The 23,076-nt window shown below is 59.6% G+C and overlaps 1 protein-coding gene across 5 annotated transcripts; it reads right to left on the reverse strand.

The window, feature by feature from the left end:
- Nucleotides 1-346: 346 nt before the first annotated feature.
- On the reverse strand, nucleotides 347-22,311 carry CALCOCO1 (calcium binding and coiled-coil domain 1). 5 transcript variants are annotated; one of them, XM_084610162.1, is made up of 15 exons: nucleotides 22,219-22,311; nucleotides 14,297-14,461; nucleotides 13,228-13,330; nucleotides 12,080-12,273; nucleotides 11,393-11,551; nucleotides 10,845-10,993; nucleotides 9,975-10,065; nucleotides 9,537-9,692; nucleotides 8,557-8,811; nucleotides 7,802-7,927; nucleotides 7,346-7,441; nucleotides 6,972-7,083; nucleotides 5,492-5,706; nucleotides 3,569-3,675; nucleotides 347-1,782 (listed from the first exon to the last, which is right to left on the reverse strand). In XM_084610162.1, the coding sequence occupies exons 2-15, from the start codon at nucleotides 14,456-14,458 to the stop codon at nucleotides 1,578-1,580; spliced, it is 2,130 nt and encodes a 709-aa protein (XP_084466288.1). In that variant the 5' UTR covers nucleotides 14,459-14,461; nucleotides 22,219-22,311; the 3' UTR covers nucleotides 347-1,577. The 5 variants fall into 5 exon arrangements, with proteins under 5 accessions (XP_084466288.1, XP_084466289.1, XP_084466286.1 ...); XM_084610163.1 differs by having other exon boundaries at nucleotides 22,248-22,283; XM_084610160.1 differs by having other exon boundaries at nucleotides 14,297-14,532; nucleotides 22,219-22,278.
- Between the last annotated feature and the right edge of the window lie 765 nt (nucleotides 22,312-23,076).

Genomic DNA, 23,076 nt, shown 5'->3' on the forward strand with positions numbered 1-23,076 from the left:
AGAGAGCCAGGAGATGCTGCCCCAGGAGATGCTGGTGCAACGGTTGGATGATCCCATGGCAGTCACTCCTGATTTACACCCAGGTGGGGGCTGGGATCCCTGGAGCGCCCCATGGGGCAGCCGAGATTGGGACCAGACCCGGGGCAGGGAGTGGCTCAATTCTAGGCCAAGGGGATGCTGGGGCCAGGAGGCCGCTTGGCAGAGAAAAGCAGCTGGGGAAACCCAGCCCCCAACATGGGCTGGGACAGGACAGATGCCCTGGTGTACACACACACAGAGCTCTGGGCACCAGCTCAGGCCCCTTTGCCCCCCCCATAACCTGGGCAACCCCCCCTCCCCCCACAACCCTTCCCCACTTCCACCCCCGACCTGAGATCACCGGGAAGGGAAGGGTTTCGGTGCATGGGGCTCTGGATCCTGTGGGCCCTCTTGGGCCATTAACCCCGCGTGGGAGGCAGCGGTGGCGAACGAGCTGATGGAAGGCCCGTTGTGCCAATTATTTAAGCAGTTGACATTCTAACAAATCAGCGGAGCGCTTCCAGCATTATCGGCTGGCTCTTGGCATGTGCTGGCGTCCTGCAGGGCCGAGCAGTGGACGGGGTGGGGGCTGGGTCTCCTTGCCCTGCAGCCAGGGAAACTGAGTCCCATGGGGGAACAGATCCTTACGACAGCCGCGAAATTCCCTAGCCCAGACATGGAAACCAGTAGCCCAGCCAGAGCCCAAAGGCTAGTTGACTGGGCCCAGGGGAGCGGAGCTCGGGGTCTTTGGGATCCAGGGCGGGGTCCATGAGGGGGGGGGGAATCCAGGCCCCTTTTAGCCTGAACTATGGGGCAGCCTAACCCCACTCAGCCCCCTCCCCTGCTCTCCTCTTACTGACCTCCTGCACCTCCCAGAGCTCTGAGGGACCCAGGAAATCTGCCTAACCTCACCTGGCCTCACCTTCTCTGAACTGCTCCTCCATCTCCTGTATCTTCCAAAATCCAGTGCCCAGCAGTTCCCAACACTCCAAGTTTGGAGCCCCAGGGGAAACATTGGGGGAAGGGGGGGAAGACAGTGTGCCCCTAGGGCAGCCCGCAGCTCCAACACCCCCCACCCCCAGCGAGCCTTCCCCAGCTCTATGCAGCAGTCTCAGGTACCAGGAGGCAGATGGGAGTTGGGGACACCCCCCGGGGATTCCTATTGCCCTGACACACAGCCCCCACAGCCAAGGGGTGTGTGTGCCCCCCCCCCGCAACTGATGAGCGCTCAGCATCTGCAGTGGTTGAACCCCATATTGGGGGGTGGGAGCAACTCGCCCTATTTCAGCCTAAGGCAGCAGGGTGGGGGCTGGAGACCTCAGGCCTACAGACCTGCCTGGGAACAGTCACTAGGCGGCGTTATTGCCCAGCTTCCCCCCCCCCCCCTTCACTCCCTGCTCTCAGATGCCATGGAGGGCAGGAGGAGGGGGCAAAATCGCCCCCCAGCGTTCGGGGGAGCCCAGGGCACCCTGGTGTGGCTCCTAGGGGGTGAGCCAGCCTGGCAGTGCCTGACAGGAGGATCCAGGGAGAGGCAGGGAGAGGCGGGGGCCACGGGGGTGTCACTCGAAGGCGAAGGGGTCGTGGGCGCTGAAGAAGAAGTGGCTGTCGACGTGCTCCTCCAGCGCCTCCTTGTCGCACTCCAGGGGGAAGCGCTCCTTGCAGATGGGGCACTCCTTCCACAGGCCGGGGGACGCGGGCAGGTCCAGCGGGGAGGTGCCCATCCCACACGGGCCCGGGTCCGACGGCTGGCGGCCTGTGATGCCGCTGCAAAGGGGCGACAGAGACGGAGGATAGGCACCCCTAGAGCTCGTCGCGCCCCTGAGCGGGGCCCTGGCAGTACCCCCCGCCACCGGCCCTGCACGGAGCGCACAGCCAGGCCGGGGTTATTATGGGTTCCCCGCCCCGCCCGCTATTCCAGTTCTCCCCCCTCCTGATTGCCCCCATCCCCCGGGTCTCTCTTTTTGCTCCTTCCCCGTCAGACTCTGCAGAACACGGAGCAGCCCCCCAATTCCCTGCACAGGACCAACCCCCCACCCCCCACAGCGCAGCAGCCCCTCCCCCTTCTCAAAGGGGAGCAGTGGCCCCCTCAACCCAGAATTCCTTTTATTCCTCAGACACCCCCGTCTCATCGCCTCTGCACACGGCAGCCTGCACCCACCCTGCCCTTCCCTCAATACGTCATCCCACTGCACCCACTCTGCCCTCCCCTGACGCCCCCATCCCATCCCCCCGGCATCCCTTCTGCCCTTCCCCCGACACCAGCATCCAACCCTGCCTCCCCCCGACACGACATCCCATTGCACCCACCCCCTGCCCTATCCTGACTCCCCCATCCCATCCCCCCGCATCCCTTCTGCCCTTCCCCCAACACCAGCATCCAACCCTGCCTCCCCCTGACACGTCATCCCACTGCACCCACCCCCTGCCCTATCCTGACTCCCCCATCCCATCCCCCCGCATCCCTTCTGCCCTTCCCCCTACACCAGTATCCAACCCTGCCTTCCCCCGACAGGACATCCCATTGCACCCACCCCCTGCCCTATCCTGACTCCCGCATCCCATCCCCCCGCATCCCTTCTGCCCTTCCCCCGACACCAGCATCCAACCCTGCCTCCCCCCGACACGTCATCCCACTGCACCCACCCTGCCCTATCCTGACGCCCCCATCCTGTCCCCCTGCCGCAGCCACCCTGCCAATCCCCAACACTGGCATCCCACCCCACCCTCCCCCCATACCTCGATCCCATCCCCTCTGTATCCACCTGCCTGCCCCCAACACCCCATCCCACCTCTCTGCACTCAGCACCCTGCACCAACCTGCCCTTCCTGGTCCTGACACCCCCACTGCATCCCATCCCTCCCCCACATGGGTACACAGACCCACCCTTGCCTTGCAGCTGGGTGATTCTCTCTATTTCACTTGCAAATAGACCCCCGCCCCGCCCGCCTCTGTCTGCAGGAGAAAGGAATCTAATGATGCTGAAAATTGATTCAGAAATGCCCTGACACGGCTGTACATCTCCCAGCTCCGTGCTTGCCACTTTTATGGCCACTGGCTGTAAAAGTCACCGGCTCCCTGCGCCCACAGGGAAATTTATATATTTTTACTAACTAAGAGGAGGCTTGGAAAGCTGCCCCAATCCCCCGCTTCCCCTACTCCCACCCCACTACTCTGCTCCCCTCCATCCGCCTCCCCATCCCCCCACCCTGCTCCCCTGCATCCTCCTCCCCATCCCCTCCCCCACCCTGCTCCCCTCCATCCTCCTCCCCAGCCTCCCACTGCTCCCCTCCATCCTCCTCCCCTCCATCCTCCTCCCCAGCCTCCCACTGCTCCCCTCCATCCTCCTCCCCATCCCCTCCCCCACCCTGCTCCCCTCCATCCTCCTCCCCAGCCTCCCACTGCTCCCCTCCATCCTCCTCCCATCCCCCACCCTGCTCCCCATTCCCCCACTGTGCTCCCCTCCATCCTCTTCTCCATCCTTTCCTTATGGCAGGGCAAAGGAACAGACCCCTGCTCTGCTGACAGGCCCCAGCCGATATCCCCCCTCACCTTGCCATCTCATAGAAGACGCTGCCCAGCTCGGGCAGCAGCAGACTGGCCTCTTCCCCTCCGCTCCGCACGGCTGCCATCAGCACAGCCTTCTCGTCCTCCGCCTCCTGCAGTCAGAGCGAGGGTGAGAGCACCGGGGGCCAGAGTCCAGCCCTTGCCCCCCCAGCAGTCGGGTGCCCCTCGCGCACAGGCATAGTGATTGTGCCCCCCCTAAGCAGCTGGGCTCCCCGGAAGAACAGTCCTGCTATGTGTCATAGGCCCTACACTGCTGAGGATGGATGGGGATTCTCCTTTACATCCAGCGGCAGCAGGCTGGGCCCTGGGAGCACAGGGGTGTGAGTTTTATCCCCGTTGCTGCGAGGTCCCCAGCTGTACTGCTAGGGTGTGGGCTACCCCAATGGGTCTCTGTGAGGTTCCTGCCCCCAGGCTGTACGGGGGAATCATGGAGCCAGCAGCCGGGCAACCTCCCTAGCCCCAGCCCAGCTCCCGTTCAGGAGCCCCAGGGAACCCCAAATGCCTGGTGATTAGCTGACTGCCACATCCAGATCTCACCAGCCCAGAAGCCCCAGAGGATTGGGAGCTGGAGCTTTGGTTTCGGCCTGCGGGGGGGGGAGCTACTGTGTTGTAACCAGATCCCCCCCAACACTGTTGCTTTCCTAGTGTAGATGGGCCCCAGACCTGGAGGGCTAAGATCAGCCCCTCCTAGGGCTAGTGTTGCGATGGCCCAGATGATGCAGAGTCCCCCATCCAGCTGCTCTCGTTGCCCCTTTGGGGATGGAGGTGGGGGCTCCCCAGCACTGATGCTGTGAGGCTGGCAGGGAGAAGTCCTCACTCCCCATGAGGCTGACCCCAACCCCCCACTTTCCCCAGTGGGAGGTGCTGGAGAGACTCCCTGGCACCCCCCTTTTCTGCCTGGCCATTAATGTTACTGCATGTAAACTGCATGTTCTATCGTGCCAATTATCAGAGGTTTGTCAGTTTTACAGGGGCGGGTCTAAAAAGCCCCTTGCCCGACTCACGGCTGGAGGGACGGGGGAGGAAGAATCTGCCCCGTGAACAAACAGCGACTGCAGTGGGACACGGAGAGATTTCAAATGTGGGCCTGATCCCCAGCCTGGCACAGACACCCCTTCCCCCTGTCCTTAGGGGGGAGGGGGGGAGCTGACCCCAGTCCTGCGTGGGCTCTCATCAGACAGCAGGGACCAGCTGAGCGGGCCTTTTGCTAGAGGCAGGTCCGGGCAGCTCCAGGGACCTTCCAGCTACTCCTATCAGGGATGTGGTCGAGGGGAATGCAAGAGGGTTTGGGGGGCTGGCAGATAACCCCTCCCCCCGGATGAAGCAGGCTCAGACGCACCCTCAAAGCTGGGCTTTCTGTTGCCCAGGAAGGTGGGGGCCCACCCCATCCACCTCCGGGCTTTAAGGTTCCAGGGATCAGAAGCTTGAAGCCCGTTGGATGAGACAGGGTCCTTTGTGCAGTACCACACTTGGGGGGTCCCTGGGCACAACACTGGCAGATAATCACTGGGCTCGATTTGGGGGCTTGGCATGAGATGCGGCGGGGGCTACTGCTCACAGGAGGGTGAACTGACTGGACTGGGGCAGAGTGGGAGGGGGGCTGCACCGTGTGCGGGTCCCTGCATCAATCTAGGATGGATGTTCTGCATGGGCCAGGGGGCCACCATTGGCAAGAAAGAAATGGCACCTGATGGTCACAAGAAAGCCAGGACTCCCGGGTTCTGTCCTTAGCTCTGGGAGGGAGTGTGGAAGAGTGGGGTAGCATAAGTAGCTGGCAGCCAGGATGCTAGGGTTCTACTTCCGCCCCTGCCCCTGCTTGCTGTGTGACCAAGGGCGAGTCCCTGTGCCTCAGTTTCCCCCTCCACACTGCCCGGTGCTTGGGGGGGTCCTCGCCCCCCGGGGACTCACTGAGTCGGAGCTGTTGTCCTCAGTGGCCTGCTTGATCTGGGTGGTGATGGGGGCCGGCTGGCTGATCACCACCCTGTGCATGGGCTCCCGCAGGCACGGCGGGGTCTTGGTGGCCGATCGGTTGTCGCACAGGCTGTAGGGGCTGAGCTGGGTGTGGATCCTCATGTCCTCGGGGGACTCGTCCTCCGAGTCCGAGAGTGGGGAGTCCAGGGAGCCTGGGGAGGAGGGGAGGCCACAGGGTCACTTGGGCAGCCAGTGCCCCCTGCTGAGCAGAGCATGGTGTGTGGGGCACAGGGGGGGGACCCCTGCTGGGGGGAGGAGCCTGGAGGGGGGAGCCAGCACCGGGGGGGGGGGGGAGTGACAGCTGGCATTGGCACAGGGTTGGTAACTCCGGGGGGCAGCACTATGCTGGGTGGGGGGAGCAGCACAGGGCGATGTCAGGGAGGGAGAGAGGGGGTGGCTGCAGAGTGGACATAGCAGTGAGAGCGGGGCGGGGATGCAGGGGGGATGAACAGGGGTAACAGTGAGGGGGTAACCATCGGAGGTGCAGGGTCCCGGGGTGAGGCAGTGAAGTGGGGGCAGAGCAGGTCAAGGAGCGGAGCGTTACCAGCCCCTCTGGGTTGCCTAGGGGTAATGGGATGGGGTGGGGGGGACAGGACGTAACAGGGCTAAAGGGGTCAGGGATGGGAATAACAGGGTGGGGGGATTATGGGGATGGGGGAACAGGGATGGGGTAATGGGATGAGGTAATGGGGGTGGAGGGATGGGGGAACAGGGATGGGGGGGTAAAGTGGTGGGGGATAGGGTAATGGTGGTGGGGATAATGGGGAGAAGGGTAATGGGGTGGGGGAAAGTGGGAACAGAAGTGGGGGGCCTGGGGGTAACAGGGCTAAAGGGGTGAGGGATGGAGGTAACGGGGGTAATGGGATGGGGAGGTTATGGGGGGGATGAGGATAATGGGGGTGGGAGGATTATGGGGAGAAGGATAATGGGGTGGGGAGGTAATGGGGTGGGGGATGTGGGTGGGTGGATGGAGTAATGGAGGTGGGGATAAAGGTGGGACTAAAGGGATGAGGTGGGGGTAATGAGGTGGGGTGAGGGGGTTATGGGGGGATGGGGGCAATGGGAGTAACAGGGATGGTGTAGGGAGGTAACAGCGGCGGGAGAATGGGGGTAATGGTGGGATGGGGAGGTAACAGGGGTGGGAGGATGGGCGGGATGGGGGTGGATGGGGGTAACGGGGGTGGGGTGGATGGGGGTAACAGGGGTGGGGTGGGGAGGTAACGGGTGGGAGGATGGGGGTAGGGGCATGGGGGTAACAGGGGTGGGAGGATGGGGGTGATGGAGATGGGGGTAACAGGGGTGGGGTGGGAAGGTAGCGGGTTGGAGGATGGGGGTAGGAGGATGGGGACGGCTGGGGAGGTAACAGGGGTGGGGGGGAGCGGCACAGGGCGATGTCTGGGGACGGGGGGTTACCCACTCAGCGCCGTGGCCGCCGTCTCCTCCTCCTCGGCCACCGTCACCTCGCTCCACTTCTCGTCGGCCACCTTCTCCAGCCGCTCCTCCAGCTTGCGGGCGTACTCCAGCAGCTCCTGGGGAGGGGACAGCCGCCAGGGTCAGGATCGGCCCCACCTGCGCCCCGGGCCCCAGGCCATGGGGAGATTGGGTGGGGACCCCGGAGGGGGCAGGGGCTTTGCCTGCCCCCACCCACTGCCCAGGCTGCAGGATCCCTGCCTGACCCCAGGGCCCCGCCCAGCTCCTCTGCAGGGAAGGCGGCTCATGTCACCCGCTCCTGATACCCTCCTGGCTCCGGGGTTCAGCCCCCTTTGATCTCTGACCCTGGATGGCACCAACCTGTTTCTCCTCCTGCAGCTGCTCCTTCTCCTTCTCAGCCACCTTCAGGGCCGCACGCAGCTCCTTGAGCTCCCGCTTGCTCTCCGACAGCTGCACCTGGGGAGGGGGGAAGGGGGCACAGGACCGTGAGAACTGCCCCAGGGCAGGGCGAGTGCCAATGGCCAGCCCTGCACCAGCCTCGGGAGGGAACCTCCATACCCCAGGCACCCGATCCCGCAGAACCCATGAGCGCCCCAATCCCTTCTCCTGTGGGGCAGGGCGCCCCCTCGCACCAGTGTGTGGCTTTCGGGGTAGGGCCTCCCCATGCCAGCTCTGATTCCTCCCCATATAGGGCAGGGACCGCCCCCTTCCACACGCCAGGGCCTCCCCATCTCAGCTCTGATCCCACCCCCTACAGGGCAGAGACTGGGGCTCCCCTCTGTCCCAGGGACAGTGCCCACCCTGCACTGGCCTTACCAGGCTGGAGTCCCTCTCGTGGGACAGTTCAGATTTCAGCGCCTGCTTCTGGGCTCGCTCCTCCTGCAGGTTCTTCTCCAGCTTCAGCACCTCGGCACTCAGCTTCAGGATCTTGTCCTTCTCTGCCTGCAAACGGCATGGGGGGCGCTCACGGGGGGCCAGCACATCTCCCTAGCTAGGCTTGGATGGAAGGACTACAAATACCCAGTGCAGTGTGAGGGCCGCTGTGCTGCAGGGAGCAGGGTGAGAGGCTCAATGGGGGGCGCCCTCCCCTCGCAGCCAGTGCTGGCCCCAACGCGGTGCTAGGGGGCGCTGCGCTGCAGGAAACAGGGCAGGGGGCTCAGCAGGGGGCACTGTCCTCTCTGATAAGAGGTTTAGGGGGTTCTGGGCTGCAGGGAGCAGGGGGATTAGTACAGGTTATTCTCCCCTCATGCTGTGCTTCAGGGAGCTCAGTAGGGGGCGCTCTCCTTTCAGCCAGTGCCCAACCCAGGGCAGCCCTAGGGGGCGCTGTGCTGAGACATAAACCAAGTTCTGAGCATTGTGTGGGTCAGGACAGGGGGGCTTTTCCCAAGGCCTGGACATGCTCGCCCCAGCTCCCTGTCCACCGGTCACTGAGACAAGCCCAGCTAGGGGATGCACTTTCATTTCCCATCCTAATCCTGCTGCATTGGCAGTACCCCATCCCAGGGGTGGCTGCACCCCAGCAGTGGCTGCACCCATTCAAGTGAGAGGCCCAGTGGGGTGGGGGTTGGCACCTCTATGCTCTGCAGCAGGTTGCTCTTCTCCTTCCACCACTGGCCTTTCCCCTCCTTCCATTTCAGGGTCATGTCCGCCAGCTTGATGTTGGTCTCGGCTGACTCCAGCCGGCTCTTGTGCAGGTCCGAGATGGTCCGGTCCCTGATGGAGGATGCGCTGGCCAACTCCTCCCCCAGCAGCACCACTTTCTGCTGGCTGGCGGCAAGGAGGTCCTGGGTGGAGCGGAGCTGCTCACACAGCGCTTCCAGCTGGGCCTGGCAGGGCAGGGAAAGGCAATGTGGGGGGATCGGAAATAATGAGTGGGATGGAAGAGGCCAGCTGGGTTCTGCCCCTGCATCCCACCCCCATACACAGCGACAAGGGAGCAGTTGAGGGCATTTAAAAGACTGTTAAAATTCTTTGCCGTTAGCATGCGGAACTCCCTGCTACAGGATGTTATCAAGGCAAACTGCTCAATTAGGTGCAGGGTAGCTCTGAGGTCTATGCACCAAAGACAAGCCGGAAATAGCTGGCCTTCCTCTAAGCCAGGGTTCGAATCACATTAGGGCTAATGCAGGCTTTCTGAGGAGCCTGGAGACTCCCCTCCTGGCAGAGATCTTCAAAATCCTGCTCCAAGAGGGTGCCAAAGATCCTGCGGCACTTTTCACGTGAGCAGGGTTTGGGCTGCTGCCTTCTTGGTAAAACTCTATCCTGTTACTACTCTCCATGCCCCAGAAGTGGCTGCATTTCAGGAGTCAGTGGGAAAAGAACCCAGGAGTCCTGGCTCCCTGTCCTCACCCCTAAAACACACACAGGCACCCACAGCCAGGAAAGAGAACCCAGGAGTCCTGGCTCCCATCCCCCTGCTCTTGCAGTGACACCGTTCTAATCCCCTCTTTTCCAGGGGAAGGGCTGGTGAATGCACACACCCAAGCAGAGGGAGGGGGGAGTGGAGGCTGCCCCCTGGCACCAAGGCGGGCCCCCCACCCTGGGCACTCACCGTCCTCTGCTGTGCGGCTGCCAGCTTCTGCTGCAGCTTGCTGATGTCCTCCTGCAGCACCAGGGCCTGCGACACCTTCTCGCCGTGCCGGGTCTTGGCCAGCAGCAGGTCGCAGGCCAGGTTCCGGCTCTCCTGCTCCGAGGCCTGCAGCTTGACCTGGGGGGTTGGGGCGGGGGACACCTGATCCTCACGTGCCAGCCCAGAGACTCCTGAGAGGGGGTGGGACCCACCTCCCTTCCCTCTGGGTGTCCCCTGGGGATGGGGGAACCCTGCCGCTCTACGCATGTATGGAGAGAGACCCCCCCACTCCTGTGTGTGTCTGAGGGGGAGGGGAGGAACCCCCGCTCCTCTGCTCACCCCAGCTAGCTCCACCACCACCAAGTCACCCCTACAAGCCCTGCCCCGGGTCCCCCCATTGTGGGGCGCCGCAGTGCTCACCTGGTAATGCTCCTTCTCGGCGTTCTCCTCCTTGAGCTGGTGACGGATCTGCTCCTGCTCCCGCACCAGGGACTTCACCGTGTCCTTCATCCTGGGCGGGGCGGGAGAGATGGAGACAGGCAGGGTGAGCCCCGGCTCGGCTTGGGGCACTGCCGGCTACAGAGGTGGGGGGGCGGGTGAGGCACAGCGAGGGGGCCAGGCAGGCCCATTGCTGCCGGGTCAGAACCCCAGGGGGAGGCTGTGTCCTGCAGCCCCGCTGATGGGTCCCCATAGTCAGCACGGCCTGGGAATACGGGGCACTGCAACCCCACTCCCACCCCAGAGGCTGCACCCCGACGGCACATCAGAGTCCACGCCGCTTCGGGGGGAGGGAAGAAAGGAGAGAGCACCCCATACTGAGCCCCCACCCTACTCCCTGGAGCACAGGACATCACCCCCTAGGGCATCAGCCTATTCTCACTCAGGGCAAGAGCCCCCCCCAAACAGCGGGCCTCTTCAGCTTCCCGCAAGACCCTGGGTTTGGCCTCAGCGGTCACCCATCCAAGCACTGACCAGGTTCAACCCTGCTTAGCGACTGGACGAGATCAGGGGAGGAGGTGGGGCCGGGGCGGGGATTTGGGGAAGGAGTTGGAATAGGGGCAGGGAGGGGGCAGAGTTAGGGCGGGGCAAGGGATGGGTGGGAGAGGGCAGGGCAGGGGCGGGGCCTCGTGGAACGGGTGGAGTGGGGGCGGAGCCAGGGGAAAAGCGGGGTGGAGCACCCACTGGCGGGAGCAGAAGTTGGCACCTAGGCTGCCTCCCTGCCTGCCAGTCCACAGCACTGACCCTAACTCCCCTCCGCATGCCTGCTGACCCCCGCCCACTGCTGCTCACCTGTCCAATTCCACCTCCTTCTGCAGCACCTTCTCGCTCAGGGCCTGAACGTCCTCCTCCAGCTCCTGGATGCGGGCCAGCTGTCCCGCCTGCTGCCGGCTCAGGGCATCCCGCTCCTCCATCACGGCTGCATGGGAGCTCGAGAGATCCTGGGAGACGAGCCGCCGGGCGGGGCAGGGAGGGGAGGGGTGAGCCGGGATCAGGGATACAGGATCAGCACAGAATCTGGGTGCTCTGGCAAGGAGCAGGGAAGCCCAGGGACCCCCCCCCTCAAGCTGGAGAGCCCCTTTGGAATTTGGGGCTAAGCCTGTGGGTAGCAGGGTGGGGGGAATGCAAGGAGGAATATGGGGTCCCCTCCTAGGTGGGCGTCTCCCGGGAGGTAGCCCAGCCCAGTGGCCTGAACACAAGAGCCAGGAGACCTCATTCACCCACGTGCGTGCCTCAGTTTACCCCCAGTGTGATGGGCGACGGGAAGCAGGGGGTGGGGGACTCAACCCAGTGGCTGTTGCCTGATAGGGCTCGGTGCCCGCAGGGGGTACCCCACACACCTTGTACTGCTCGGCCAGCTTGGTGTGCTCATCCCGCATGGTGCCCAGAGCCCCCTCCAGCTGCTCAATCCGGGCCTGCAGCTCCTTCACCTCCTCCTCCAGCTGGAGTTTCTCTCGCAGCAGCCTGCTGTGCTCCTGCTGGCTCTCCTCCAGCTGGTTCTGGGGGGGAATGGGACCCACAGGGACCGGCGTTTTAGTACGGACAGAGGGGGCAGGCACTACACTCCCCCCAGGCCCCCAGAACACGGCAGGACGCAAAGGCAGGCAAGGGGTTAACTCAGGTAGGCAGAGCAAGGGACTGGCGATGGGGCTCTTATCACAGTCCGGAGGTCGTCCTGAAGGGGCAGAGCTGATGGAGGGCGGGGCCAGGGCTAAGCTCTGCCCCATTTCCCAATGCAGTTGTTACTGCCTGCCCCGCAGGGAGAAAAGCCTGGCAGGAGGGGAGGGTTTTGTGTTGACCAGGACATGTCCAGGTGCCCTCCTGGGCAGAGCAACAGCTGATCCCTCCCATTGCCCTCCACCTTGTCCACTGGGTGAGCTCACAGCCTAACCAGGCCCAGGGGAAACTGAGGCACAAGCCTGGGAAGTGACTTGCCCAAGACCACTGGCAGAGCTGGAACCAGAACCCAGGTCTCCAGGCACCCAATCTGGTGCTCTACCCACCAGGCAATACTGACCCCTCATTACCTGCAGCAGGGTGGCCTTGGGCACCACCAGCAACATGTCCATGTTGCCCTCGTCATCCTCCTCCAGTGTGACGAGCTCGTCCATGGGCCGGGGCTCGCTGAACTGGAAGGGGCTGCTCTGGCCGCGCACCTCGCCACGGCGGTCCACGTAGCGGAACTGGTACTGCTGGGCCCCCGGCTTGGGCAGGTAGCTGGCTACAGCAGGACAAACACGGCCCAGCATCAGATGCCTCTGCCCCACCATTGTTAGGGCCTTGGCAGGAGGCTGACTGCCTCTGGGTTGGGGCTCGGATGCCCCATAGTCTGGGGCTAGGTCTGGTCCCTGGCTCTCCCCTGACACGTCTTGCCCACAGCAACTGCCCCGCACTCCTGAGTCCTGGCACCAGTGTGGTCGGTGCCATGGCAGAGCGGCTGGCGAGTGCCTTGTCAGCAGACCACATTGGTCACAGAGGTGCTGCTCCCCAGCCAGTCCACCGCCCCCTGGCCTTGAGCCTAGTCTGTATGGCCTGCTCTGGCCTGGCCTCACTCAGCTCACTCCGGCTTGGCCTCTCTGACAACCAGCGGGTAGTGCCAAAGGTCAATGGTGGCCTGGATGCCCGTTCCATCAGGGGCTGCTCGGAGACCTGCTATCCCATTCCAGTCCCGGCCTCGCTCCTTCCCCCTAGCTGCCTCCTGCACCCCTTCCTAGAATCCTCTCTGCTTTACCCCCATCCCTCCCCTCCCCTCCCAATGCCCCCTGTAGTCACTGCACCATACACCCAGGCAGGGGGGCTTCAGTGAGCATTTGGCTTTGCAGCATGCCTGGAGGCCGGACGCCACGCTAGTTGGGCCCATGGGCCCGATCTGGTGGGGATACGGGGCTGGATCTGCCCGTGGGCCTGACCCAGCAATGCAAGGTGATATTGGGCTAGATGGGCCTGCTGGCAAGACCATGTCTATCAGGGAGGCCGGAATACCGGGCTAGATGGGCCCTTGGTCCGACAAGCCACGGCAAACCCTCCGTAACCCAAACCTTCTCCCAGGGCTGCCACCCCTTCTGGCCATTGCTCTGGCTGCTCACTGACTGACCCCCCCGTCCGATCTCACCCTCCCGCCACCCCCACGCACGTGATCTCCGTACCCCTGCTCCCCAGGAGCTTGCCTCCCTACCATGGAACTGGACGCTGGAATGGACGGGCGCCCCCTCCGCGCCTCCGTCGGGCACCACGCACCACACGAAGGTGTAGTAATCCCGCACAGACGAGGCCTCCACCTGGACAGACAGACGCAGGCAAGAAGGTGTCTGAGGAACCCCTGGCATTAGCTAAGCGTTTCTCTAGCGCTCATCAAATGCCAGTGTCACTGTCCTCATTGCGGGGGACTGGGAGGGGCTACCACAGCAATGGGTGTCTATGCTGCCCACTAAGCCTGGGCTCTGACCCAGGTTTGAGCCCAAGCCCCGCTTCCGTCCACACACAGATCTGGCTGACTTGGGGCAGCAAGCACTCAGGACCCGGGTCTTACAGCCCTGCTGGGGGTGGGGGTGGGTCACAGCCAAGGCGTGTCATTTTGCAGTCTGCATGCAGCTCAAGCGGCAGACCCAAGTTGAAGGTCTGCACGGCGCAGCATGGGCGTGCTAGCTTGGCTGCGACACCCGGGTCTGGCAATTGTAAGCCCAGGTTTACCATGCAGCGTGGATGCTTAAGTGCGGGCTTGGAACTGCTGAAACCTCAAGCCTGGGTCTGCCTAGCTGTTACACAGCACAGGAGGGCAGTATCATTCCCCTGCCCGCCCCTATTTTACAGATGGGGAAACTGAGGTACATGAAGGGGAAGTGACTTGCCAAGGCTGGCCACCAGGAATAGAAGCCTGGTCTCATGAGTCCCAGGCCAGCGCTCTAGCCATTAGGCCACGCTATCTCGTTTTGCTTTTGCATGCAGGGAAAAGCAGGAGGCTTGGTTGACTTGTGGGTGAATTTCAAGGTGGCCTGCAGAAGTGGGCCCCTCCTTTCACGAGCACGCTGCGGGCTCAGCGCCATGGAACAGCAGAGAATGCAACAGGAGGGGAAGCTTGTACCCCAGGTGATGAGGAGGCCACCCACGCACCCTGTGCCTCCCCATCTCAGCCTGATTCACTGCCTGATCAGAACACTTGCTGCATGGCCCCCCCTGTGGGGACAGCTACAGGGGAGATCCCAGCTAAGGCATCCAGCTCCCACCCGCCTCTTTCTTCCCAGTACCTTGAATATCCCGATCCAGTCGCGGGCCGACGGCTTCATGCTGGGGGGCAGAGTGTAGTGGCACTCGACCTTGGTGTTGGGCACGTAAGTGCGGGCCACGTTGAGGAAGGCCATGGTAGGGTGGGCCTGTGCCTGCGACTTGCTGGGAGACACCTCCTCCATCCTCTTCATCGGGGTGGAAGGTGAAGAAGGACAGTGTGACAGTCTGTAACCCAATGTTCACCTTTTCTACAAGACTATGATAAATTTTGTATATAGTATGCCTTGTGAGGTATCATTCAAAAACTCATAATATGCTTACCTTTATTGTCCTGGTAAAAGGTGTGTGACAACATTGTATGTAAAGTTATTCAATTCTACTGTACGACATTGCAGAGACATGTTCCAAGTTTAGAAAGGCAGCCACAAACCAGTTCCACAGAGACACCAGGCAAACTGATCCCTCAGCTAGGTGTCAACAAAATCAAATGGACCATCACCTGGGTAAGTGGCCATTCTTTGGCAGGCAAAAGGGTGAGAGTGAGAAATCTACATTTTGGCAAAGAAAGTGCTGGAGGTTCCCATCTCCTGCTGTCTCCTGAACCTCAGCTGGAGATGATTCTCAAAGAAAAAGAGAACTGTAAGAAAAGGGAAGAAACTCCCCTAAAGATCTCTCCTTTCTTCTCTACTCACGGCATTGACAACACTTGAAGGACAAAGGAAGGGATCCAGGCAGAAAGGAATTCAGCCAGTGAGGCTGCTAGAAGATGTAGTGAGAAAGACTTTTGCTTTGAAATCACTTAGCTTGTTAAGTTAGATGTTAGTTGCGTTGTACCTTTAATTTCTTTGTAACCAATTCTGACTTTTATGCCTCATTACTTGTAATCTCTTAAAATCTATCCTTCCGTAGTTAATAAACTTGTTTTATTGTTTTATCTAGACCAGGGTGTTTGGATTGAAGTATTTGGGAAACTCCATTTGAGATACCAGGGTTTGTGCATACCATTTTCTATTAATAAAATGATGGACTTTATATGAGTTTGTGGTGTCCAGGAGAGAGCTGGGCAGTACCAGATGCACATTTCTGGGGGAAAGTCTGGGACTGGGAGTTTCAGTGTAATTCAGGGGTGGTTGGCTGTAACACTCTTGCAGTGTAGCTGTGAGTGAGTTACATGTGTGTGAGCAGACCAGGAGTGGTTGCTCGCACAGCGAAGCCGTGTAAAAGGCACCCCAGACTGGAGAATTGAGGGGACACAGTTGCTCAACAGTCCAGATTGTACCCCGGGAATGTCACAGGTGGGAGGGAAAAAAGTGATGGGAAAGGGGCAGGATGGGAAAATCCCACCATGGACCAACCTGGGATGCCCTGAAAGTCACTGCTTCCCTACATGCCATGGGTACATCCACGGAACTCATTACTGTGGGCACCTCATGGGCATGGATGCATTTAGCTTCCCAGCCCGCAGGAAGCAGGGCAGTGCCACTGTCTCTATTTTACAGAGGTTCCTGGGCACACAGGGAGTCCATTTCAGAGTGGGGAATTGAACCCAGGAGTCCTGGCACTCAGGCACCTTTGGAGCTGGACCCCCAAGACCACACATATTTCAGACAGAAAGGGACCTTTGTCTAGTCTTTTTAACTCTGGTTAGTGGCAAGGGCACTAAACTGGGACTCAGGGCACTTGGGTTCTGTTCCCAGCTCTGCCTCTGACCTGCTGTGTGACCCTGGGCAACTCACTCCCTTGCTCTGTGCCTCAGTTTCTCCTCCCACCCTGTGAAATCTTTGGCACAGGGATGGTGGCTTGCACCTAGACTCGTAACCTTGGCTGGGGTCTACCTAGGAATTAACACAAATCCATTGACAAAAACAAATCAGGTTGCCCCATGGTGCCCCGTGCCCATCCAGCAAAACGCAGACCTATGACAGCCAGGAAACTTAGAGTAAAGGTGCACACCAATGTAACCTTAATCCTGCCCTTTCTGAGCAATGACCCAGGGTGCCCAAAAGACACGTACTTGCACTCTGCCTTTGCAGCTTGTGCCCATGCCCAGGGAAGAAGCACACGCCAGCTGCAGCACAGAGTCCAATGCAGTCTCTTTACCAAGGTGAAGCTTGTGTCTAGGTGAGCTGGACTGAATGGGTGCTGCCTATGCCCACCCTATGCCCGGACACGGTGCCTCCACCAGAAAACCAACCCCACACGCACTGTATTTTACAACCTTTCACCATCCCACATAGGATCCCCTCAAACACAACACTGTCGCTCACCCATCAGGACACGCCCACCCTACCCTTGTACCCCACCTCACTGCTGACGCCCCCCATGGCAAGAAGACCCCCGGGCCCTTCTGCTGACACATGCTTCCCAGCTCAGCACTGGAATGAGACAAACGGCATCTCTCAGGATGCATATGTACCGTTTTCCTGTCCTCACACACGTGGGGCGAGGCGTGGGCAGAGGTGCTCAGAATCTCTGCAGGGCAGGGCACCCCCATATTACCCCCTCATCACAATCACAGCTCTGCCCAGCTTCTCCAGCTAATCCCTCCACCATTCCATATAGCGCCACCTAACAACAGCGAGCACAGCTGGAGCGCACACAGATAATTCCTACTGGCTACCACCAGCTCCAGAGGGGCAGAGTTAAGGCTGTGTTGGGGCGTCCCTTCACCCTGCCTTTTCTGGTTGTCCAACGTTTGAGTCCTGCTGGATGGGCAAGAGACCCAACAGGCAACTTCAGCTCTGTGTTAACCAAGTTTTTTGTCCGTGAATTTCCTAGTTTTCCAACCAGAAAGAGAAACATTTTTTGTAAGAGTCAGGGGTCAGGCAGGTCGTTATAGCTGTCCCCTAAGTTTGTAGCCAGCCTGTTGCTGGCTAGCAAGCAGGCTATGTGATCCTACGAGCTCCTGTCCCTTTTGGCACAGAACCACAGGTCATGCTGTGAAATGTCTGGAAGGTGGTGCTGCTAACAGGGCAGTGAGGGAAATCTCATCCCTGGCCAAAAATCTGACTATTTTATTCCGTGGTGGTTTAGTTTCAGTAGCTTTACACAGTGCAGTCTCTCTCCTTCTCCACCCCCATTTCTCACATCAGGTAGCGCCCCCACCCCCATTTCCAGCTTCCCCTCCCCGTCCTGCCCCATGAAATCATTCAGGACCATTCCTTGGCATGTGAGAAGCCATGAGCACGTAAGAAATTTGTTCTACGTGTATCAGAAGCAGCTGCTTATGGGAGGGCCACACATTTCTCAGTTATAGAGGCTGCGCTGGTCCCCAAACTGCCCCCTCCAGGCACTCCCTGCTCTGGCGAGGCCCCTGGCTCGCCCAGCCTCCAAGCTGGCCCCCTGGCCAGCACCACGCAGGGGTGCTGTCACCTTAACTTTGAATTGTCTGATTTTCAGAGATTTCAATGTGTGGTGTAGTCAGGGCCCCTCCAGAACCCGGTTTACATCTGTTGGGAGAAGGGCTCAGACCCCTTAGAATAACAGGGCCCCCAAGATCCCGGCACACACACATGGAGGGGGGAAGGGCAGGGAAAGGGGCTTGGTCTCCTCACTCCAGGGAGACAGGGCTTAGTGGATCCCAGCACACACATGGGGGCAGGGGAGGGGCTGAGATCCCTTAGAACAGCTGGGCCCTCAAGAACCTAGCACACACAGGGGCAGAAAGAGGGACTCAGACCCTCTCGGAGGAGCAGGCTGACACCTCCCTCCCAAGATCCTCATACACACATAGGGGGGGAGAAGGTGGGGCTCACATGCTCCCACATCCCTAGTCACCCCATTTACCCTACCGCTCCCCCACGTCTCCCCTCCCCATGTCCCACCCCTCCCCCTCCCCGGAGCCCCCAACCCCTCTCCGCTCCCTGCCACCCATCCCCATTACTCCCATGATTCCCCTTCCCCAGCACTCTCCCAACCCCTGGCCTGGCGCAGCAAGCATTCCCGTGTCATTCCTTTTCCTTTCAAAAAGAGTTTGCGCCCTTCTCAGTTCCCTGCTGTCCTGGGATTACAGTTCCCAGCTGTAACAGAAACCCTTCAATCGAGGCAGACAGTCGCACTTGGCCTGTAATTTGTCCTCAGAGATCTGCCACGGGTAGCTTTCAAAAGCTCAGGGTCACAGCCCATCCCCTCAACCCACCATGTCAAGTGCAATCACTATGGCTAGAAATCGTCTTTCTGCGCACGTGCTTTGCAAGTTCTTCGGCACACAAGTGTTTCGCAACCCCTAATGCAGACAGCCTAACTCTGCCTTTAATAGTGCTTTCAAAATTGCCTCCCCCAAGAAGCGGTGGGGACCACACACGAGCTGAGTTAACTGCCGGGTGACTGAGCTCAGCTGGGGACAATCGGAGACACAGTCTGAGCCTCAGGTGTGTGCCCCTCCCACCCCCACCACGTTGGTAGAATCTGTTGCCTTGATGAAATACTGGGTTTTTCAGGTGGCTGTATTTTGGATTTGGATCATTTACCCAACCCTGCATCCCCAGGGGGCATGTCACATTTCAAGAGAATCCAAGAGAGCATTTGACTTAGAACAGTCAACCTTTAAACAAAGGGGTTCTCAACTTTAATCGCAGGAGCTAGCTCTTCTATTGTGCCTTTCACCCATGGATCTCGAAGCTCTTTACAAAGGAGGTCAGCATCATTCTCTTCATTTCACAGCTGGTGAAACTGAGGCACAGAGCAGGGACGGGACTTGCCCAGGTCACCTAGTTGGCCAGGTCTCCAAGTCCCCGTCCAGTGCTCTAGCCAGTATGCCCCAGAAAATGCAGCCCTATGGAACCAGGTGAAGTTGGCCACTACACTGGGGGGAACAGATGCGTCTACTGCCCTGGGCACGGATACTGTGGCACAAGGGGAACCGCATTGGTTTTAAGGAACACTGCTGCGAGGTGAGAGGACAAACACGACCCCACTCCCCTGGCCCCGCCCTGGCCTACCAGGAGTATCTGGGTCTCATCCTGCCTCTCCAGCATCAGATCCCAAAGTGCTTTACAAGTGGCATATACTAGGATCACTCTGATTGCTGCCCTGGGGCGGAGTCCACACCAGTGCAATAGAGGACAGGAAGTGGAGTCTCCAGTGTTACCAACTCTCATGATTTTGTCATGAGCCTCAGGATAATGATTGTTTTCCTTAAAGCCCCAGCTCCTGGAGTCAAGGGGATATGTGATGATTTCAGCCTTTCTCAAAGAAAAAGTACGTATCCAGCCCCCGGGGCAGTGGAGAAAGCTTCCAAATGTGACCCCAGTGCACCGCAAAGGCTCACCAAGCAGAAGGCCAATAAGAAGAACCCCAAACGCTAATATTTTTACATAACCTCAGGATTTTTGGTGAGCCTGACTCATGATGTTTGAACATTTGGGGTTGGTGAAACTGAGTCTCACACCCAGCTGGGGAAACACACGGAAGGGGAATGCACGGTGAAAGCCCCGGCTCTTGTGAAAGCGGTCGCAGGATGCTTAGCAACAGCAAAAGAGCCAGGCCATTGATTTTACATCTCAGCTGGAAAGTGGTGGCTCCAGCACCTGGCTGGGGCATCGGTTCAGGACAGCTTAGAGCACTCTGGGGTCTTTGTATTCTGTTTATACAGCACCTAGCGCAACAGGCGCTGGGTCCATGACTGGACCTCCGAAGTCCTACCACGATACAGAAATAATAACAGCACCCCTTGCTTTATCGCTAGAGTCATTTCCCTCAGAAGCCTAGGTTTTTCTGGAAAGTCTCCCCTCCAAGCAGTGTACAGGCCCATTACTGCTTAGCTTACAAAACGCAGCAGGGACAGACCACCACATCAGGGCTGTAAGCTAGGCACAGGGAGAGAGACATCTGGTCCTGTCTACACAGCAGCTGCAATTAACTCAGCAGCTAGATTGTCTCGTCAGCGCCATGGCCAAGGTGAGGTTACATCTACACAACAAGTTAACAATGTGGGTAACAGCCAAGAGACTCGTACACAGCACTGATGGGGCTCTAAACATCTTCAGAGGGGTTCACTGCAAAGGGGGTGACCCCAATTTCCTCTCTGGCCCAGCCAAAATCCTTGCTCGATGATCCCATGTGACAGAGGCGCCCTGTAACTTGGTGCCTTCCCTGCCATCATTAGACTCTCCGCACACTGGCGCCCGTGTGCATCGATCCTGCGTGGCGAGTGTCCCAGTACATCTGAATGAGATCCCCAAAGAGCGCCTGCACCAATTAAAATCCCTGGTGCAGTGATGCCTGGGTGGAAGATATGCTGGGAGGGAGCATGGCCTAGTGGATACAGGACAGGATTAGCATTCCGGGGATCTGGACTCCAGTGCCAGCTCACACCCTGCTCTGCTGGGTGACCTTGTGTTAGTCACTGCCTCTCCGTGCCTCAGTTTCCCCATCTGTAAAATGGGGATAATGAAACTGGCCTCCTTTGTAAGCACTGTAAGACCCACCGATGATAAGAGCTAGGTATCAACATTAGCTCCTTTATAGAGTCCTGCTATTACTAACTTCCTCTGATATAAAATGACACTCTGAGCATCTTAAGGTTAGCAGGGTGGCAGCTGTGGCTAGAGAGTGGAATTAAGGCAGGACACCTGGCTTCTACTCCTAGCTCTGCTATGTGACCTGGGGCAAGTCACTTCCCCACCGCGTGCCTCCATTTCCACTCCCACCCTTTGCCTATGGAGACTCTGAGCTCTTTGGGGCAGGGACTGCCTCTCTGTGGCCACAACAGGGCCCTGATTTCGCTTGGGGCCTCTTGGCCTTGCTCTCCTGGGAATCCTGCACAATCACTGCTCAAAAGCGCTCATGGCCTGGGCAAGACACCTCATGATCAGCCCCACAAGCCCAGACAGCGCACGGCTGGCGTGGGACCTCCTGGGCATCATCCAGCCAAGTGCCTGAAGCTACAGTACATTCCTTTCCCCTCCCAGGAGTCTGCTTCTCCAACTGTGCCACGCCAGCCAAGGAGCAGCCATGTGCAAAACAAATCCCAGCAGCTGCCTGCCAGCCATCCTCTCCGCTCACCTGGCTGCTAGGAACAGGGGGAGGATTCCTTGATGCTTGCACAAGGCAAGCAGCGTGCACCAGCCTTGTGCAAGGCCGGGTCCAAGGAGAGACAAGGAAAAACCACCTCCCAGCTTGGCAAGAGAAGAAAAGACCTGGGTCCCCCGCGGGTTTCGGGGAAACTCTTCCCCCTCCCCGCCCCTGCCCTTCTTGCTCAGAATAAAAGGCTTTAAAAAAATCAAACGGCTCCAAACCAAAGCGATAAAGGAAACTCGTGTTCGGAAACCCAAAGCCACAGGCGTGCTGGGGAAGGAAACTGCACAGGGGGGAACTTGCGCAGGGGGGTGGCTGCGGGGGGATGAAGATCGCCCTGATGCACCAGCCCCAGGTGAAAATACAGGCATGGGAGAGATTTTTTGCTCTTTAATACCATAGGGGTGGCTAATCTCTGGGTTGCCAGGGGCATCCAGGGGGCTCAGCTCCAACCAGGCAAACATCTCAGCCCGGCAGGTCCCAGCAGCCAGGGGAGATGGGGGTAAAGCAGTGGAAGGGGGCTTAAGCTGGGGGGGGGGCTGTCAGCTGTGGTGGGAGGGGGGGCGAGTTTCCACCTCCTGGGCTGTCCCCTTACAGAGGCTGCCTTCCCTGCAGCAGGGAGCCCAGCCGCCCAAGGCCTCGAACACAGGCCAGGCGAGCCTGAGATCCGTGGGCTGCCGGATTCCAGGGTACCCTGGCCACAGGCACAGCCCTCGCGGGGGGGGGGGAGCACTGCGGGGGGAGCACGCATTGTCCCCAGCGAGCCCCTGGCACGAGGCTGCACGGTGCAGAAAGGGAACTGCCCCTCTCCAAAAGCCCAGACCCACCCCCTCCCCCAGGCAGCAGCAGAGGAAGGAGTGGGGGGCCGGGGCCTGAGAGGGGGAGAAAAGCAGAGGCGCCCCATTAGATAAAGAAGGTCTCTTACCCTACAGAGCAATCAGCTGTTCCACTAACCTTTTACCAACAACAAAAACACCACTCAGCCCAGCAGGGGGCGGGGGGAAGGGGCGGCCCGGAGGATGCTGGGAGTTGTAGTTCCCTCTGGCCACCTGGCGCTAGGGTGGGGTAGGAGGGGAGACTGCAGCTCCCAGAGAGCCCTGGGGGGGAGGGAGCCCGGGAGCCTCCTAGCCAGGGAATCTGGGGAGTGTAGTTTGCCCAGCTGGGAAGTCCAGGCAGAGAATGGGCAAGGGGACTTCAACTCCCAGGGTGCAACGGGCTCCCAGGGGCCATGGAGGCATTGGGTATTATTCAGGGAGGAGTAAGGTTTCAAGTTGTTCAGGGCAGAGCCATACCCAGCTGGGAGCTCGAGCGGCCTCTTGTCCAGTGGGGATGGGCCTGGCTGCTCTTCTGCAGGTTATAACCTGACCCCCTGTCCCTGGGCTAGTGTGATGCAACAGCAAACAAAAGCTGCACACACACACAATGCAAAACAAACTGAGCACACACAATGTACCCGCAAACGAAGTGCACCCACCTTTTAAAGCTAAGCAAAATGCACACCCATTGCAACACCACCCAAAAGCTGCAGGCGCCATGCAACACAAAGTCAACACACAAAATGCAACACCAAACAACAGCTGTGCAGACAATGCAACGCCAAATGAAATGCGAGCACACATTGCAACACCAAACAAAAGCCGCACACATAATGCAACAAACACGGAGCCCACAAAATGCAATGGAATACAAACTGAACATGTAATGCAGCACCAGACAAAAGCTGTACGCACAATGCAACATCAAATGAGCTGTAGACACAATGCAACACAAATTGAACAGATGC

Source organism: Lepidochelys olivacea, assembly GCF_965140295.1.
Source record: "Lepidochelys olivacea isolate rLepOli2 genome assembly, chromosome: 20".
In the NCBI taxonomy this organism is placed as follows: domain Eukaryota; kingdom Metazoa; phylum Chordata; order Testudines; family Cheloniidae; genus Lepidochelys; species Lepidochelys olivacea.

Bases quoted from the DNA above. Each gene is read 5' to 3' on its own strand.
- CALCOCO1 (XM_084610160.1), bottom strand. From the start codon at position 14,467: ATGAAGAGGATGGAGGAGGTGTCTCCCAGCAAGTCGCAGGCACAGGCC. The intron at 10,066-10,844 runs GTGAGCAGCAGT...CGCCCCGCCCAG, and splicing joins AAGGAGGTGGAATTGGACAG to GATGAAGGACACGGTGAAGT. The intron at 7,442-7,801 runs GTAAGGCCAGTG...CCCCCTCCCCAG, and splicing joins ACGAGAGGGACTCCAGCCTG to GTGCAGCTGTCGGAGAGCAA.